A 17,138-nucleotide genomic window follows, 5' to 3' on the forward strand; every position below is an offset into this window, starting at 1 on the left:
TATTGCTGATTGCATAGGCAAATATTCAGTTTAACTTTTTAAGAGGGTAGTCACCAAATAGTTGTCTAAAGTTTGCGTTCAAATATTAGCTAGGCCTATGAAGTAACTGAGATCAGCATTTATCAGACTATCTTTAAGAGGACATCCACCATAAAGTTGTCATAGTTTGAGATCAAATATTAGCTGGCTATGAAGTAACTGAGATCAACACTTATTAGACTTTCTAAGAGGGTAGTCACCATATAGTTGTCTAAGTCTAAGATCAAATATTAGCTGTCTAAAAAGTACCTGAGATCAAAATTTATTAGACAGCAATCTAGCTACTGTTAGGAATTTAGTAAAAGTGGATGCCATTTTGAAGTGATCCAAGACTTTCATTGCAATTGAGCCAAAGAGTTTTGCAAGGGTGGTACAATATTTTAAAAAGCTTATCAAATCATGGTACACAATTGAAATACATTATATTCCATAATGGCAATTGATAACTCCTTTATATGGAATGGAATTCAACAAAAGGCATTTGTCTTATTGAAGTAAAAGATTAGCAAGCCACTAGTTTTGGCAATACCTAGCTTGCAACTACTATTTTAGGTCGAGATAACTTAATAATAAAATTAAATATATTAATTAAAATTTAAAATTCATATATATATTTTAAAAAGAATATTAAGACAAGAACTTACAACACAATGGTAAAATAGTGAGCCTCTCATTTGGGAGGTCTTGGATTCAAGTGTACTCAAGCTTAACACATAATAACAATTAATCTCAACGAATAATGAAAATAAATGATAAATAATCTAGGTTTCAGCCCATTACCTATAAAAAGAAAATTGATATATTGAAAATCGATTAAAAAAATTAGTTTTAAGTTACAATTTATTATGTAACTATTAATTGTCAATTAATTTTTATATTTTAAAACTACTTCATAATAATAATTATAAACTATAAGGTTCACTCCTTTCCCATCTAAGTGTCATCCATAACACTACATAATAACTATAATTTTAAAAGTAGTGTATAATATAAAGCAAATACTTGTCCACGTCAGAATCCATGGGGCCGGGTGGCACAGCTTGGGTTATATCAGAGCTGTGATTTAGAGCAGATTCATCAGCTGCATCAACACTATCTCATATAGCCCCCATGATTTAGGATGTTTGGGGCCATTTTGAATTTGGTTGATGACTGCAATTGCTCCTCCTGCTCCAAGGTTTTCAAGAGATTGGGAAAGAAATCAAGGCACAATAGTTAAAAATTGGTTCCACGCTGATTTCACATTGACTTTGTTTATGCCCTGAAATCAGCAGAATTTTAGAGTGATTCAATGATGTCATGATGTTTTCTAGGGTTACGCGGTTTTTTGCAATGATTTCTTCACATATGCTGTTGTTTTTAGGGATTTTTATTAAGATATTATCTCCTTAGTTAAATACTTTCTATAATGGTCAACTACTTGTCTGTTGTCCATCTTTCAATCTAGATAGGAATGTTTCCTATCCTGTCTTCAGTTTTGTTTCTAATTTTGTCTTCAATCTACCTTGTTTCATTTAGAAACAACATCCTTGTAATTCTTTATAAGGAACACATTTGTTCCTCTATTAATCAATCAATCATCCAAAAATCCGTTAATCTGCCAATTCTTGAATCTTGTAACATAGTATCAGAGCTAATACTTAAGTTTTTTCGGAAAAAATTATAATTTCTTCGTAAAATTATTTGTTTAAATTTTTTCAAAATTATTTCTGTAGATTTTCTCTCAAACCCGCCTAGGGTTTTTGGCCTAAAAAAATCCCGAATTCGGGTTTGTCTACAAATCTCGTGCAAATCCCATCACTACAGACTGGGAGCAATCGTTTTTAAAAAATCGCGTCCGTTTTTTTTTTTTTTTTAAAAAGGGGCGATTTCTTTGCTCGCAATTACCATTTGTGATTGGAGATCTATGCATGGTCAGCCTTCGTTTGGACTTCACAGGCGGCCTTCAAACATTCACAAAAAAATCCTGCATTTTTACTACAAATCGTGTGCCTAAAGCTCGCGTCAAGTAGATTTTGGTATGCAAATCATGTCTACAAAACATCTGGACATCTAGACAACTTTCTGCTCCTGCCACAACCTCAGATTTTGCAATTTTTTTGCCTAAATCTGCCATTTTTTTTGCAGATTTGACTCTCCAATCCGACGGCTAGGGTTTTGCCCAAAACCCTAATTTTTGGGGTCGAAAAAAAATTTGATTGCAAATTCTTGGTGGGTTTTTCGAGAGCTCAATTGGGTTGTCGTTTATTTTTTTTGGGTGCCTCAATTTTTGAGCCAATGGATCCAGAAACCGACAACAGATTCCTTCTAGATTTTATATCAGTTCTTTTGGCTACCTGTCAGTTTTTTTTGGGTCAACTAGGAATTTGCCTTGAAATCTGTGCCTGTTGAATTTCAATCTTGAAGTTTGTACCTGAATTCTTTGAAATGGCATCTTTGACTAATCTGATGTTGGAGGGCAATCTACGATTCAATGGCCACAATTATAACCATTGGAAGCAGCGCATGTTAACCATCTTCGAGTATCGTCGTTTGGATGAGCTTGTTCTAGGCACAAAGACTCGTCCGACCTCCGACCAAGCAGAACAGGACAAGTTTGATGATCGCAATCGAGAGGTTGTTATGCTTCTTAAGCTCTCTGTTATCAATGATCAACTACCACAGATTCCTTTCGGCAAGTCAGCTGCAAAAATCTGGAAATATCTAAAGGAGCTGCATGAAACATCTACCAAGAGTCGAGCATTTTTTCTGAAGAATCAACTGTTTTCCATATGATGGATGAACATATGTCCTTGCAAGAGCATCTGACAAAGATTAAGGGCATTCGCAATCAGCTCGAAGCTATTGATCGAAAAATGGAGGAAGAGGATATGGTAGTCATCACTCTAAAAAGTCTACCATCCTCCTATGAGCACTTCATAGAAACACTCAACATTACGTCAACTAATGTTGATTTGAAGTTTCCAGAATTATGCACCAAACTTCTGCAGCAGGATCATTGAAAACAACAGTTTGAAAGCAGTGCTTCTACAGCCTCCTTAGAGCAGGCATTTGCTGCAAAATCCTTTCAACAGAACATCGGCAACCATCAGTCTTCTCAACCTTTCTAGCATCAACCTTCTACTCAATCCCTTGATGGCTCTATGAAGCAAAATGTAGAGTGTAATTACTGTCACAAGTTTGGCCATATGAAGTTTGAGTCCCGGAAACGTTTGGCTGCCCAAGCAAGGCAAAATGCTTCCCAACCAACAGCACAAGTTGTCGAGCTTCCTAATCAAGGCGAAGCTGCATTTTTCGCCCTCTGAATCTGTTTATGTTTTTTTTTGGGTTTGTTGATTTTCTCCTTAAAAATCATTTCATGTTGTCTGTAATACGCAAGGTTGCATGAGATTCTAGGTTTTACCATTTTTTCCACAAAAACGAAGTTTTGTAATTGCAATTTGTTTTGAGTCATAGCACTCTTCTGGCAAAGCTTCTTGGTTTCAGCATTCTGTAGATCCAGGGAGGGTCTCAGTTATGCCAGAATGTTCCGACATTCGTACGTTGACCATTAAGGGAGGGTATTAAAATATTATCTCCTTGGTTAAATACTTTCTATAATGGTCAACTACTTGTTTGTAGTCCGTCTTTCAGTATAGATAGGAATGTTTCCTATCCTATCTTCAGTTTTGTTTCTAATTTCGTTTTCAGTCTACGTTGTTTCTTTTAGAAACAATTTACTTGTAATTCTTTATAAGGAACACATTTGTTCCTTTGTTAATCAATCAATCATCCGGAAATCCGTTAATCTGCCAATTCTTGAATCTTGTAACAATTTATTTAAAAGCAAAAAAAAATCATTGAAAAATTGGGTCAATGAACGATCAAATATTTTTTTTGCAATTTGAGATTTTTTCTTGGAAAATTTTGGCTGGCTCCACAATTCTAATTAATTGGGTATAACTGGGATTTTTTTGCAGATTATGGCTTCTCTACTCGCTGCTATTAGACCATGCCAACTAGGGAATTTTACATCTCCCTCAAGCTTTGCAACTTTTATTAATTGTTACGGCCAAATCCTGCAAATAGGGACTCTACTCACATTCTTGAAGAAACACAATATACATTATTTTTAATTCATAATTATTATGTAACTATTAATAATAACAATTTTAATTTTAAAACTACTTCATTATATTAGCTAAAACTATTGGGGTTCACTCCTTCCCCATCAAAGTGTCATCTATAACAGTGCATACTAGCTATAACTTTGAAATTAGTGTAAAATATGAATCAGATATTTGTTCACAACAGAATCCATGGGGCGGGGTGGCAGAGCTTGGGTTATCAGAGCTGCAATTTATAGTAGATTCATGAGCTGCTTCAACACTATCTGACATAGCCCCCATTATTTACGAAGTTTGAGGCCCTTTCAAATTTGGTTGACGACCACCATTGCTCCTCCTACTCCTCAATTTAGCTATTTCTAGAGGTTGCGAAGGAAACCAAGGGACAATAATTAAAAGCTGGTTCCATAATGATCTCACGCTGTCTTCGTTTACATCCCAATATCAGTCATACTTCTGAAGGATTCAATGATTTTGTGGTTTTCTCTAGGGTTCCATGTGTTTTTTCAATATGTTTTCACATTTTTAGTTGTTTTTAGGGATTTTAATATTATTTTAATAAAATTTAAAAACAAAACAATCATTGAAAATTTGAGCCAATGAATGAACAAATGAGTTTTTTAGGACGAGATTTTTTCGAGGGAAAAATTGGCTGGCTTCACAATTTGTGATTAATTGGGTATAACTGGGATATTTTGCAGATTGTTGCTTCTCTGCTCAACACTATTAGATCATGCCAGCTAGGGGATTCAACATCTCCCTAGAGCTTTGCAACTTTAATTAATTGTTACGGCCAAATCCTGAAAACAGGGATTCTATACACATTCTTGAAGAAATGCAATCTTCCTTACCATGATGACATTGGAGAAATACATGGATTCCAACTACATCCATAGCCACCTGCACATCATATTTCTCATTGTCTATGCTCTGAATCCAAAGACATTAAAGACAACACATAGTTCTCTATACTAAGCTATATTATTGTGAATTCTACTCATGTATAAAGTTAAAAATATAATACAATTTATGAAATAGACTTTTTTAATAGCTGTCATTTTAATATTCTCTCTCTTATATGGTCAATTTGAGTTACATTCTACTTCAGTAGATCTATCCTCTCTCATCGATTATATACTAATTTACAATTGTTTTTGCACCTTAAATGTTAAAACATATTTATCCAGCAACTGATCTATCATCCCATGGATTCCTGCTAGTATTCAAGCTAAAATTGAACTATAGGATGTTTGGTACAAAAACTTCACTAGAAAGTGTGTTTAAGTAAAAACAATTTAGTGTACCATACTATTCTTTTGCATCAGTTATTTATCCAGCAACTGACTTATCATCCCATGGATTGCTGCCAGTATTCAAGCTAAAATTAAACAATAGGATGTTTGGTACAAAAACTTCACTAGAAAGTGTGTTTAAGTAAAAACAATTTAGTGTACCATACTATTCTTTTGCATCAGTTATCTATTGACTCTGCAATTATCTTTGCGGGATTAGCCCTTGGATCCAAATCAAAATTATACCGCAGGAAGTTTGGTACAAAACACTTCACTACAATTTAGGTTTGAAGCTAAAACTCCGTTAAAGGATTATAATTATTACCAAGGGCACCTTAGTCACCAAGAAACTCCAATTAGGAACAAAAGAACTTATCCATGTCTTAATAACCACATCACTTGGTGACTTTGTTTGGATATAATATAGCTATATCATTACTCATTTTCTCATATCACATGATTAAAGATCTTATCCTAGTACCATAACCCCAAGTCTCCAAATGACCATTACAAACATCCCATAGCATTAAAAATCAATCAAGAGCCAAAAAATTAAAGACAAGATAAAGGTCCAAAACACTATTAATGTCAAGGGTGTTGAGAATTGTGTCTTAACCTTGCAAGCTTTTTCCGGGAAATTCCAGAATTTGTTTGTGGTAGTTTTCCACATGTTTATGAGTTGAAAAAAGGTGTATGAGTTGTTAAAAATGTATCTAGTCCTAGTACAATATAGGAGGGCTGTTTTTAGAGTATAAACAACTCATTATATGACTTTTATGGGGGTCTAAACGAGAGGACAAAATTATGGACGAGAATGCTATTTTTGGAGTTACAAATGACAAGTGGGTAACATGTGGCATGGTTGTTTTGCCCATGGTTTTGGCCCATGGTTTAGTAAGACCACAAATGGTTTCCAAGTTGTAAATCACTATAAAAGGAGGGCTTGGGGAGGTGTTTGAATCATCGAATTTTGTTTGCAAGACTGGGTGCTAAAAGGAGTCTCTCTAAGTCCGAGTTTGAGTTCGAGTTCGAGTTGTGGTGATGCGCTCTTGTAAGAACTTGCATTGCAAGTGTATTGTAATCTTCTTGATTTGAGAATACATTGTGTGGGTTTCAGAGGGTGGGGTTTTTCTCCTCGAAGGGTTTCCCCACAGTAATCATTGTGTTATGCGTTCAGTGTTATTTTGATTATGTTATTATGCATTGCTTGAGATCTCTACAATAGTTAGTTGAATTTGCATAATTGTCCTCTCAAAATTAGTGTAGGAAATGATTTCGTACACCTTTGCTTCCTTACAAGTGGTATCAGAGCCTGGCCAGTTTTGGTTCTATTTGTTGGGTACAAGGTTTTTTGAGCTAATCAAGGTTTGAGTGGGAGCAAGGTTTTCATTTCTGTGTTGCAAGATTGCAAAGATGGCAAGCATATAAGGGAGGATTGATGTAGAGAAACTTTTTGGCACAAACTTTGAGATGTGGAAGCTGAAGATGGAAGATCCATTGATTGATCGAAATCTCTGGGATGCGATTGATGAGAATAAGCTAAGGCCCACAGATCCGACTTTAACCGCACAGTATGATGTGACAAACAAAAAAGCTAAAGGTCTCATCAGATTGTGTCTTGTAGACTCGATTTTGATTAATGTCCATGAAGAAGCTAAGTGAGATCTATCAAGCGAAATCACTTGTGAACAAGAATTTCTTGAGGAAGAAGTTGTATTCCTTGAGAATGGAAGAAGATGGATGGATTTCTGAGCATCTTGAAAGTTTTAATATGTTAGTGACTCAATTGACCTCGGTTGGGGTGTCGGTGGATGAGGAAGAAAGGTGTCAAATTTTGCTATATTCGTTGCCAAACTCATGGGACAGCCTTGTCATGGCCATAGGGAGCACTTCAATTGTCTTTCAATTGGAGGACGTTGTTGGTTCTCTACTTTCTGAGGGGATGAGAAGGAAGGTCTCTCTGAATGCCAAAGAAGCTTTGAGTGTTCAAGGAAGACCAAAAGAAAGGGGCAAGAACAAAAAGCAGCATGGTTGTTCTAAGTCCAAGAATAAGGGGAGATCAAAATCTCCAGGTAAGTCCAAGGCGATCTGCTGGAATTGTGGCAAACTAGGACACTTCTGAAAGGACTGCAAAGAGGAAAAGAAAAAGAAGAAGAAGCGAGATTCTGATTCTGAGTCCGAGAAGGAAGATGGAGATATTTTCATTGCAGCCTTGGCCACTCATGCAGGTGACAATGCATGGTTGATAGACTCAGGAGCATCTTTTCACATGACTCCTAATAGAAACTAATTTAGTAAGTATGAAAAGTTTGATGGTGGTAACGTGTATTTGGGTGATAACTCAGTTCTTGATATTGTTGGTCGTGGAAGTATTCGTGTGAAATTTTCTGATGGTAGAACTAGAATATTTGATGGTGTCTTGCATATCCCGGGACTAGCGAGGAATTTGTTATCTATTAGCAAACTAATAGATGTGGGTGTGCATGTACAGTTTTATGAAGCAAGTGTAAAAATGGTGAGAGGTGCTATGGTAATAGCAAGAGGAAGCAGATTGGGTACATTGTACCAGCTTGATGCATGCACAGTTGAGTGCAATAGTACTTCTGATAAGATTGTGAAGAGGACTACTTTGTTGGAGAAGGAGAAGGTTTCTCTTTCAACAGATGGTCGTGGTTTTTGGGTACCCAAGGGTTCTCTATCTACTGAATCAAAGTTGTCTGCAGAGAAGACTACTGAATCAAAGTTGTCTGCAGAGAAGACTATGTTATGGCACCGGAGACTCGGCCACATAGGTGAGAAGGGTCTACGAACCTTAAAAAGTAAAAATCTTGTTGATGGGTTGAATGACTACAATCTTGAGTTTGATTTTTGTGAGCATTGTATCTGTGGTAAACAAAACTGCATTCAATTTTACTCAAGTTCTCATAAGTCCTCATGTATTTTGGATCTAATCCATTCGGATGTATTTGGTCCAGTTGATGTTTCTTCTATTGGAAGATCGGTTTACTATGTTTATTTCATTGATGATTTCAATAGAAGAACATGGGTTTATTTCCTTAAGAGTAAAGTTGACGTTTTCAATCGTTTCAAAGAATTTAAAGAATGGTTGAGTTGCAGCCTGGAAAGAAGATAAAGTGTTTGAAAACTGATAATGGCGGTGAATTTTGCTCCAATGGTTTTGACACATTTTGTAAAGATTGTGGTATTAAGAGAGAGAAGACAACTCCATATTCTCCACAAGAAAATGGAGTTGCAAAAAGAATGGACAAGACTTGATGGAGAAGGCTAGGAGTATGTTGAGTGGAGCTGGACTGGAACAAAAGTTCTAGGCTGAAGCTGTAGCCACTGCCTGCTACCTAATAAACAGATCTCCTACATCGGCTCTTGTTGATAAGACACCAATGGAAGCATGGTCGAGCCACAAGCCTTCGCTTAGACATCTGAGAGTTTTTGGTTGTGAGGCATATGCTCATTTCCCAAAGGGGAAGCGGACAAAATTGGACAACAAAGCTGTCAAATGTATTTCATCAGATCTAGTTATGGTGTGAAAGTATACAAGCTTTGGGATCCTATTGCATAAAAGGTATTTTATTCCAGAAGTGTTATTTTTAGAGAGAAGAAGCCTTGTTCTGTTACAGTACAACCAAAACAGATGGAAGAAAAGAAAGATGTGATTCAACTTCCTGCTACACCTAAGAAAGTTGAATCGGGGCCCTTAGAAAGACAGGATGTTGAAGAGAGCTCTACGAGTTCTAAATCATCAAAGGAAGAGGGAGAACCTAATCATGAACCTGAACCAGATCTTGTTCGAAGGTCTAGTAAACAGAGGAAAGCACCAGAAAGGTATGGATATTCTCCTAATAATTGGAGGTATATATTTGCTTTGAATGCTAATATTGATGAACCGAAATCCGTAGAAGAGGCTCTTGGTATGAATGATTCGGAGTCCTAAAAAATAGCCATGAAAGAAGAGATGGCAGCTCTTAAGAGGAATGACACATGGGACCTTGTACCATTGCCTAAAGGATGAAAGTCTGTTGGTTGCAAATGGGTGTTCAAAAGGAAGATGGGTTCAAATGGAAGCATTGAGAAGTAAAAAGCACAATTGGTTGCAAAAAGTTACTCCCAGGTTGCAAGAATTGATTATGGTGAAAAAATTTCTCCTGTAGCAAAAATAACATCCATTCGATTTTTACTTTCTATTGCAGCAACTTATGATCTAGAAGTTGAGCAAATGGATGTGAAGACAGCTTTCCTTCATGGAGATTTGGAAGAAGAAATTTATATGACACAGCCAGAGCACTTTGTGGTGAAAGGTAAAAGTCATTTGGTATGTAAATTGAAGAAATCCTTGTATTGTTTAAAACAAAGTCCTAGGATGTGGTACCTGAAGTTTGATACATATGTATTGAGTTTGGGATTTGTGCAATCCAAATCTGATCACTATATATATTACAAGTCTGATGGTGATAATTTCCTGGTTATTGACTTATATGTTGATGACATGTTGTTTATTGGCAAAGGAAAAGGCTTGATTGTAGAATTAAAATCTCAACTCTCAGCAAAGTTTGAAATTAAAGATCTTGGTGCAGCAAGGTACATTTTGGGAATGGAGATTATAAGAGATAGACAAAACAAAAAGCTTTGGCAAGGCCAAAGTAAGTATGTTGGTACTATTTTGAAAAGATTCAATATGCAAGATTCCAGACCAGTGAGTGTTCCTGTTACTATGAGAACAAAGCTTTCTAGCTCAGAGTGTCCTTCATCCCCATTGGTACAGTATCAGAGTGTTGTTGGAAGTTTGATGTATGCTATGGTTTATACAAGACCAGACATTGTCCAAGCAGTGGGAGTACTTTTCCGTTACATGTCTAATCCAAGAAGAGCACATTGGGATCCAGCAAAAAGAGTTTTCAGATACGTGCGGGGTACCTCAGAGTACTCTATATGTTTCCATGGAACAGGAAATGAGCATTCCTTGGATATTCAAGGCTATGTGGATTCAAATTGGGCTGGTGATGTTGATAGAAGAAGACCCACCAATGCATATGTGTTTAGATTATTCGGTGTTGCAATCAGTTGGATGAGCAAGTGACAAGTTGTGGTCGCTTTGTCCACTACAGAGGCAGAGTATATGGCAGCTACTCACACCTGCAAGGAAGCTATCTAGCTTAAGAGATTGTGTTCAGATATAGAGTTCAAACTGGGTGCAGTAACAATTTATAGTGACAGTCAGAGTGCAATCTGCCTAGCAAAGAACCTGACATTTCATGCCAAGACCAAGCACATTGATGTACAATATCATTTTGTGAGAGATATAGTCGAGGACGACAAGGTGAAGCTGGAAAAGGTGGAGACTTTGGTGAATGTTGTTGATGCATTAACTAAGCCCGTGAGCACAGAGAAGTTCAAATGGTGTTTGGAGTCTCTGGGCCTCTCCGCCCCTAGCAATTAAGTCCATGACACTTTGGATCCCCTGACTTTTGCAAAGTGTTCGACAAGTGGGAGAATGTTGAGAATTGTGTCTCAACCTTGCAAGCTTTTTCTAGAAAATTCTAGAATTTGTTTGTGATAGTTTTCCACGTTTATGAGTTGAGAAAAGGTGTATGAGTTGTTAAAAATGTGTCTAGTCCCTAGTACAATATAGGAGGGCTATTTTTAAAGTATAAACAACTCATTATATGACTTTTATGGGGGTCTAAACTAGAGGACAAAATTATGGACAAAAATGTTATTCTAGAGTTACAAATGACAAGTGGGTAACATGTGGCATAGTTGTTTTGCCCATGGTTTACTAAGACCACAAATGATTTCCAAGTTGTAAATCACTATAAAAGGAGGGCTTGGGGAGGTGTTTGAATCATTGAGTTCTATTTGCAAGACTAGGTGCTAGAAGGAGTTTCTCTGAGTCCGAGTCTGAGTTCGAGTTGTGGTGATGCGCTCTTGTAAGAACTTGCATTGCAAGTGTATTGTAATCTTCTTGATTTGAGAATATATTGTGCGAGTTTTGGAGGGTGGGGTTTTTCTCCCGGAAGGGTTTCCCCACGGTAATCATTGTGTTATGCGTTCATTGTTATTTTGATTATGTTATTATGCATTTCTTGAGATCTCTACAATAGTTAGTTGAATTTGCATAATCGTCCTCTCAAGATTAGTGTAGGAAGCTATTCCGTGCACCTTTGCTTCCTTACAAAGGGTGACTCCCTTCTAAAGGAAACTGTAATCCACACACTACCAATCTATAACAAATAGGAAAACCCTAAAACCTCCTCCTCTAGACTTAGCACTTTTTCTTATGGATGGGACATATGATAGTATCGGTTGATTAGACAGTTTTGGCTTACTCTCAAGCTTGAGCATGACATTTAAACTAGGAATACATACACCAAACAAACCGGTTTCCTTCTTTTACAAAGATAGCAACAGATGGCTGTACATGAGAAAAAAATTAGAAAATAAAAGTCACATGGCCCTAGGTCTACTAGTGAAGTTGCTTGGCTCACAAAGTGCCCAAACCCAACATTATAAGAAATGATACCAAGGTACAAGCCCTGTAGGACACAAATTTGAAACAGTTATTGTCTTCAATTCAAAACAAATAATATTAGAGGAGCTAACAGTGTTGATGTTAAATGTCCCTCCCACAATCTATTTTTCATGTAATGCCAAATTAAATGTTAAATGTTCCGCCCACAATCTATTTTTCATGTAATGCCGAATTAAACTTATAACGGACATTTGAACGAAATACAAAACAAGACCTTTAAAATTGTAAATGACAATTAGAAACTTCTCATTGCTTGGAAGAGCTTCAAAGATTGACATGGAAGGACGTAAAAACCCAATAAAGAGACAAACAATCGAAGACCCCAAAAGGGAACTAAGAGAGTTCATTTTATATGCCAATCTCACGATCTTTTCTTTGTGTAATACAGAATGGAGCTGCCAATGGATATTTGAGCTAAAAACAGAAACATTTCGGGCTTTTGATCATTAGAAACATCTCATCTTTAGAGCTTGACATGGAACAGCATGAAAAAACAATGAAGAATCAAAACTATCAAAGGCAGGTCCAAAACATTGTTACTCTCGAGTGCGACTCTCCTGAAATGAGAGCAAGAAAGCCATAAAGACTCTTCCCTTAGACTCGGCGCTTTCCCTAATGGATAGGGCATATAGGTGAATTAGAAAGTTTAGGAGTATTCTCAAGCTTGATCATGAAATATATCAACAAATTTAATTTCCCTATTTTGTAGAGAGAGAGAAAATGAAAGTTAAATAGCCCTAAGTTGTTTGGGGACACAAAGAGCCAAGGATCGAATATTGCTGAATCGTTTGGGGCACAAAGAACCAAGATAAAATCGTGCTGAATGCATTGGTCCAACATGGTAAGGGATGACGTGGGGCTACAAGCCCTGCACAAAGTTTGGGGGAAATTCAAAACAGATACCGATTACCAACAAAAAGAAAGATGAAATGAATTAGAGGAGCTAAGACTTATATTATATGCCCCTCCCATAACCTATTCTTCATGTTGCGCGGATGGAACTTCCAACGGACATTTGAAACCCAAAAAAGAAACAATATAAAAATTTCACTAAACAATCCTTCCAATAAAACTAATTGGGAGAGAGCGGAATCTTGCTTTGAAATACTCTGGTTTTCGACAAATCAAATAGAAATCGACGTAAAATTCACATCAATTCAGCTGACTGACCCAAAGTTGACTAAATGTGAGTACTAAACACAATGGAAAAAATGAGCAAAAATATGTAGTGATGAAGAGGCACCTCGAGTAGCATCCCTAAAAGCCTTGGCAACGCGGAGGGGAGTCTTCTTCAGCCCATCTCTGTTCACATCTTCGCCCAATCCTTGCAACAAAACCTTCACTGCTGCAATGATGGTACACAGCGATTCCGCCTCATTTGCATTGCTGCCATCCTCGCATTCTTCCACGCATATATCCGCTTCCGCCTCGGCATCCAAGTGCCCACAAATCGCAGTTTCCAATCCTGAGTTCTTCAGGCCGCCCATTGGTAAGCACACGGGCACCTTCCCTTGTGTTTATGGGCACCTGATAGATGGAATGAGTGAATGTACGAGATAAGGGCTTATAAAGTGAGGTCCCAACTTTGAGAAAAAAGGCCATTCGACATGCCCACCGGTAAACGTAATGATTATTATCAACGCTGGAACAAGATTATGCATTAGTTAATACTACTTTTTGTCTGTTTGAATAAGTGTGCTGGATTGGATCTTTCGTTACCTATAAAAGCATAATTCGGAGGACACCGAAATCGGATATGGGCCGCTCAAAGGCTAAAGGAGAAAATTCAGGATTCAGTTGTTGTGCCTGGACCACTTATGGAGAGAATTCAAAATTTCTTGACGGAAAATAAAGGCAATGTTGGTGGTGGGAAGTAGTTGAGCCGCCAAGGACACTCATGGGCCTACCCCACTCTTGGAGGGTGACGAACACACATGGTTGGTTTCAGGAAAGATGAGAAACGTGAGGTTTTTATTTCGACATGAACATGGAAGGGCGACTGAATCGTTGGTCAAACAAACAAGGATGACATAATCCAGACTTCACTTTGGTAATTATCATCTGATTTTTGTGTTATATAACTATCACTGCATCTTTGGAGGATTTTTATGACAAAGTTATTACTAGAATTTGTGAATGATTTTATTTATGTATGATTTTTTACTGGTATTTGATATGGGAGTATTAGCGTACTTTGTTATTTTTAATCAAGTCAATGATTGATGATACATATTCTATTATTAAAGTTATTTTGAGATGATCTTCATCTTAATTCTTAGATCACATTGTAATGTCTACAATTTGAATGTACAAACTAAATCTCTACATACAATTCTTCAAGGACTGCAAAAAATTTCAGTATCATTAAAAAATGTCTCAAATGCTACTAAGGACTCCATTGTTTGAATAATTAAGCTCAAAATTATGTTAGATTGTACAATGAACGACAAGATCAATGGTGAAGGTTGTTGGAATGTGAAGGGGTGTACTTATTAAATTTGGTAAGCATTTTTAACAATGAGGGATAGAAGGGACATGTGCTTTTAGGAGTCGTAAATTCTTGAGTTAGGTGGCATAGTGTTGTAAATTTTATTACTATAATAATGAGTTCAATTTCACACTTCTCTAACACTCATTTTAGCTTTCCTCAAGCACTTTTGGGACAATTTTTGCTTTTAAATTAATATTTAAATCAAGAATATGAATCCTATCCTTTTTAAATCTCAACACACTTTTCTTTGGCCCCTTACTTTAAGTGTGGTGTTTATCTTATATCACTTTATGTTCATATGGGTCATATCCTAGTGTTGAGTTCATTGTAATTAAAACCCAGCTTGGATTTCACCATGTACACTACGAAAAGGGGAGCAATGCAACTAGGTGTCTCTCACTTCCACAGTTGCACATGTGGAAGGAAAATGTCTGGTGTCTCTCATTTCCACAATTGCACACGTGGAAGGAAGATGCCTCGCATAGACTCGAAAGGTGACTCAAGCGCTAAATGGGGACAATGATTCTTTGTTGAATATGTGATTGATGAAATGGAAATGGTATAATGTAAATGTCTAATTAGAAAGTGGCATAAAAATTGTCAAATGCGAGCAAACAACGAAAAAAAATTATAGAATTAGAAACCAGAGCATAGATCTAACCTACAGGTAAATTTCAACCATCTAGTACCTCCCCTATTTGTTTTTTTAATTTTAATTCGTAACCCTAGGATGGGAATGTGTTGTTTGGATTACATTGGACCTTGTTCTGATGTTGGTTATTTGATCATTGAGAGTGTGCATGATTGTTAACATGTTCTTAATATGAATTGAGACATACTTGGTGGTTGGCCACTATATGACTGGTTAGTAATCATTCACCTAATAATGGCATGAGTTTTTATATATCTAGCTATTGATGTACCAATATTGTACTTTGGATGATTAGTGTTGATAGAAAATCATACCTGTGGTTTCAATAAAGGCACTATACATGAAATATTTCTAGTATTATTTGATTATGTGCTCCATCATAGATGTTATGGTAGCCTTGTGACATTTCATATTGATTTCATGATGATGTTAATATTAGTTAATGAATGTAATGATTTATGGTAACATTCATGGTTATCAATGATAATGTTAACATTGATCCTTGATGAAATTTTATGTTGTAGCTAGTGATTAGTAACACTTAGCATGTTGAGCTTAGTAAGGTTATTTTGTCACCGCAACTAAATGGTAAGCAATATAAGTTAATGGTCTTTCTTGATATCTTGTGCTATTTAAAGACTATTGTTGGTTATTATTTTTAATAAATGATTGCACATGATGTTATTGAGGATGTCATGTGATCGTGGACATGTTTCTCATGATGATCCATGATGTGTATACAAAGAGAAAAAAAGTTTTAGTCACTTTCTTGCAAGATCTGCACAATATCGTATTTTATCTTCACTACTTGTTATTGTTTATGTGTGTGTCTGTGTGTGTGTGCTTTCACTATTGTACCATTGTGGACAAGTACTAGACATCATTTTGCTTGACTACAGATTTGAGTGAACCTTTATCCCCAATGATGGATATATTGAAGCTAGCCACATGGCCAATTACATCCCCTAGCCTAGTTATCATTGCTAGTATTGGGCAACAATTGTTATGTGGTTTATACCTACTTGTTGATTAGCATGCGGTAACATTCAACTACCTTGGATTATGTAATGACTAGTGGTTGTGTGTAATGTATTCTTGTTGGTTGGATTTTAGTAATGCATGAGTTAAAATAGTATTTATATTTAATTGAATTGATAAGGTTGCCAATTCTTATTTTATTAATTTATTATTATTATTGTCAGCAAATATTTTTTGGAGCATTTTAGTTAGAGTTATGATTTTATTATTATTAGGGGATTTATATTTTTAAAGTTTATTGTTGAGATTTTAATTTGGGGGAAATATTATATTTTAAGTTTTTGGAGCAAGTCGCCAAATATTTTGGGAAAAGGTGATTTTATGTTATGTTTAAATTCTGGGGTTTTTTTCCTAATTTCTTTATGAGTTCTCAAAAAACCCTTCCATGGAAAATTCAATTTTTGCTTAGATGGAAAGATTTGGCTGGAGATATTTTGGGGGTGTTGACTTCATTGATTATTTTTGGCATTTTCTATCAATTTCTTGGATTTGGTGGCCTTTCATTATGATTTTAGTTTTCTTTGCAAGTTTTGATTTTTCTTTGTATGAGAGGTAAGAATCTTTGTTTCTTTCAACTTCTCCTTTGAATTAAAATTTGTAAGTTTTTTTGGATTGCGGTAAAAACAAGTTTTGAGGGGACTCAAAACCCCATACAAAAACCAAAAAACTAGAATATCGAGATAAAAGTCCCAGCAGGTTTTACAAGAACCTGAAACCTACAAGTACAACAATAGGCCAAAAAAATAGGTTTTACAAGGACTTGAAACCTAAATAGTCAAATATACATAATGAAAGATGGAAAATAAAAAACTACTAAACATCTTGCAATAAGAACCAAAACCAATAACCAAAACCTACAAAAAATAGAGAAAACTTACATCAGCTCCTTTGTTGCCTTAGCTAATTCTTTACCAGTATTAACAACCTCCAGAAGGATGTCTTTGACAGTTGAACTAGGAGTAGCTTCAATAGA

At 36.1% G+C, this 17,138-nt stretch overlaps 1 protein-coding gene across 1 annotated transcript in view; it reads right to left on the reverse strand.

Moving 5' to 3' along the window:
• LOC149534790 (GTP cyclohydrolase 1-like) overlaps positions 1–14,026 on the reverse strand; it is a 31,432-nt gene extending 17,406 nt beyond the window's left edge. The window contains exon 1 of the mRNA XM_089803880.1: positions 13,228–14,026. Coding sequence (XP_089660006.1) covers positions 13,228–13,471 — 244 coding nt within the window. The 5' untranslated portion in view covers positions 13,472–14,026. The remainder of the gene's footprint in view (positions 1–13,227) is intronic.
• Positions 14,027–17,138: the final 3,112 nt, after the last annotated feature.

This window comes from Cupressus sempervirens, chromosome 10 (genome assembly GCF_028749045.1).
Source record: "Cupressus sempervirens isolate cs-2001-9-10 chromosome 10, ASM2874904v1, whole genome shotgun sequence".
NCBI classification, from domain to species: Eukaryota; Viridiplantae; Streptophyta; class Pinopsida; order Cupressales; family Cupressaceae; genus Cupressus; species Cupressus sempervirens.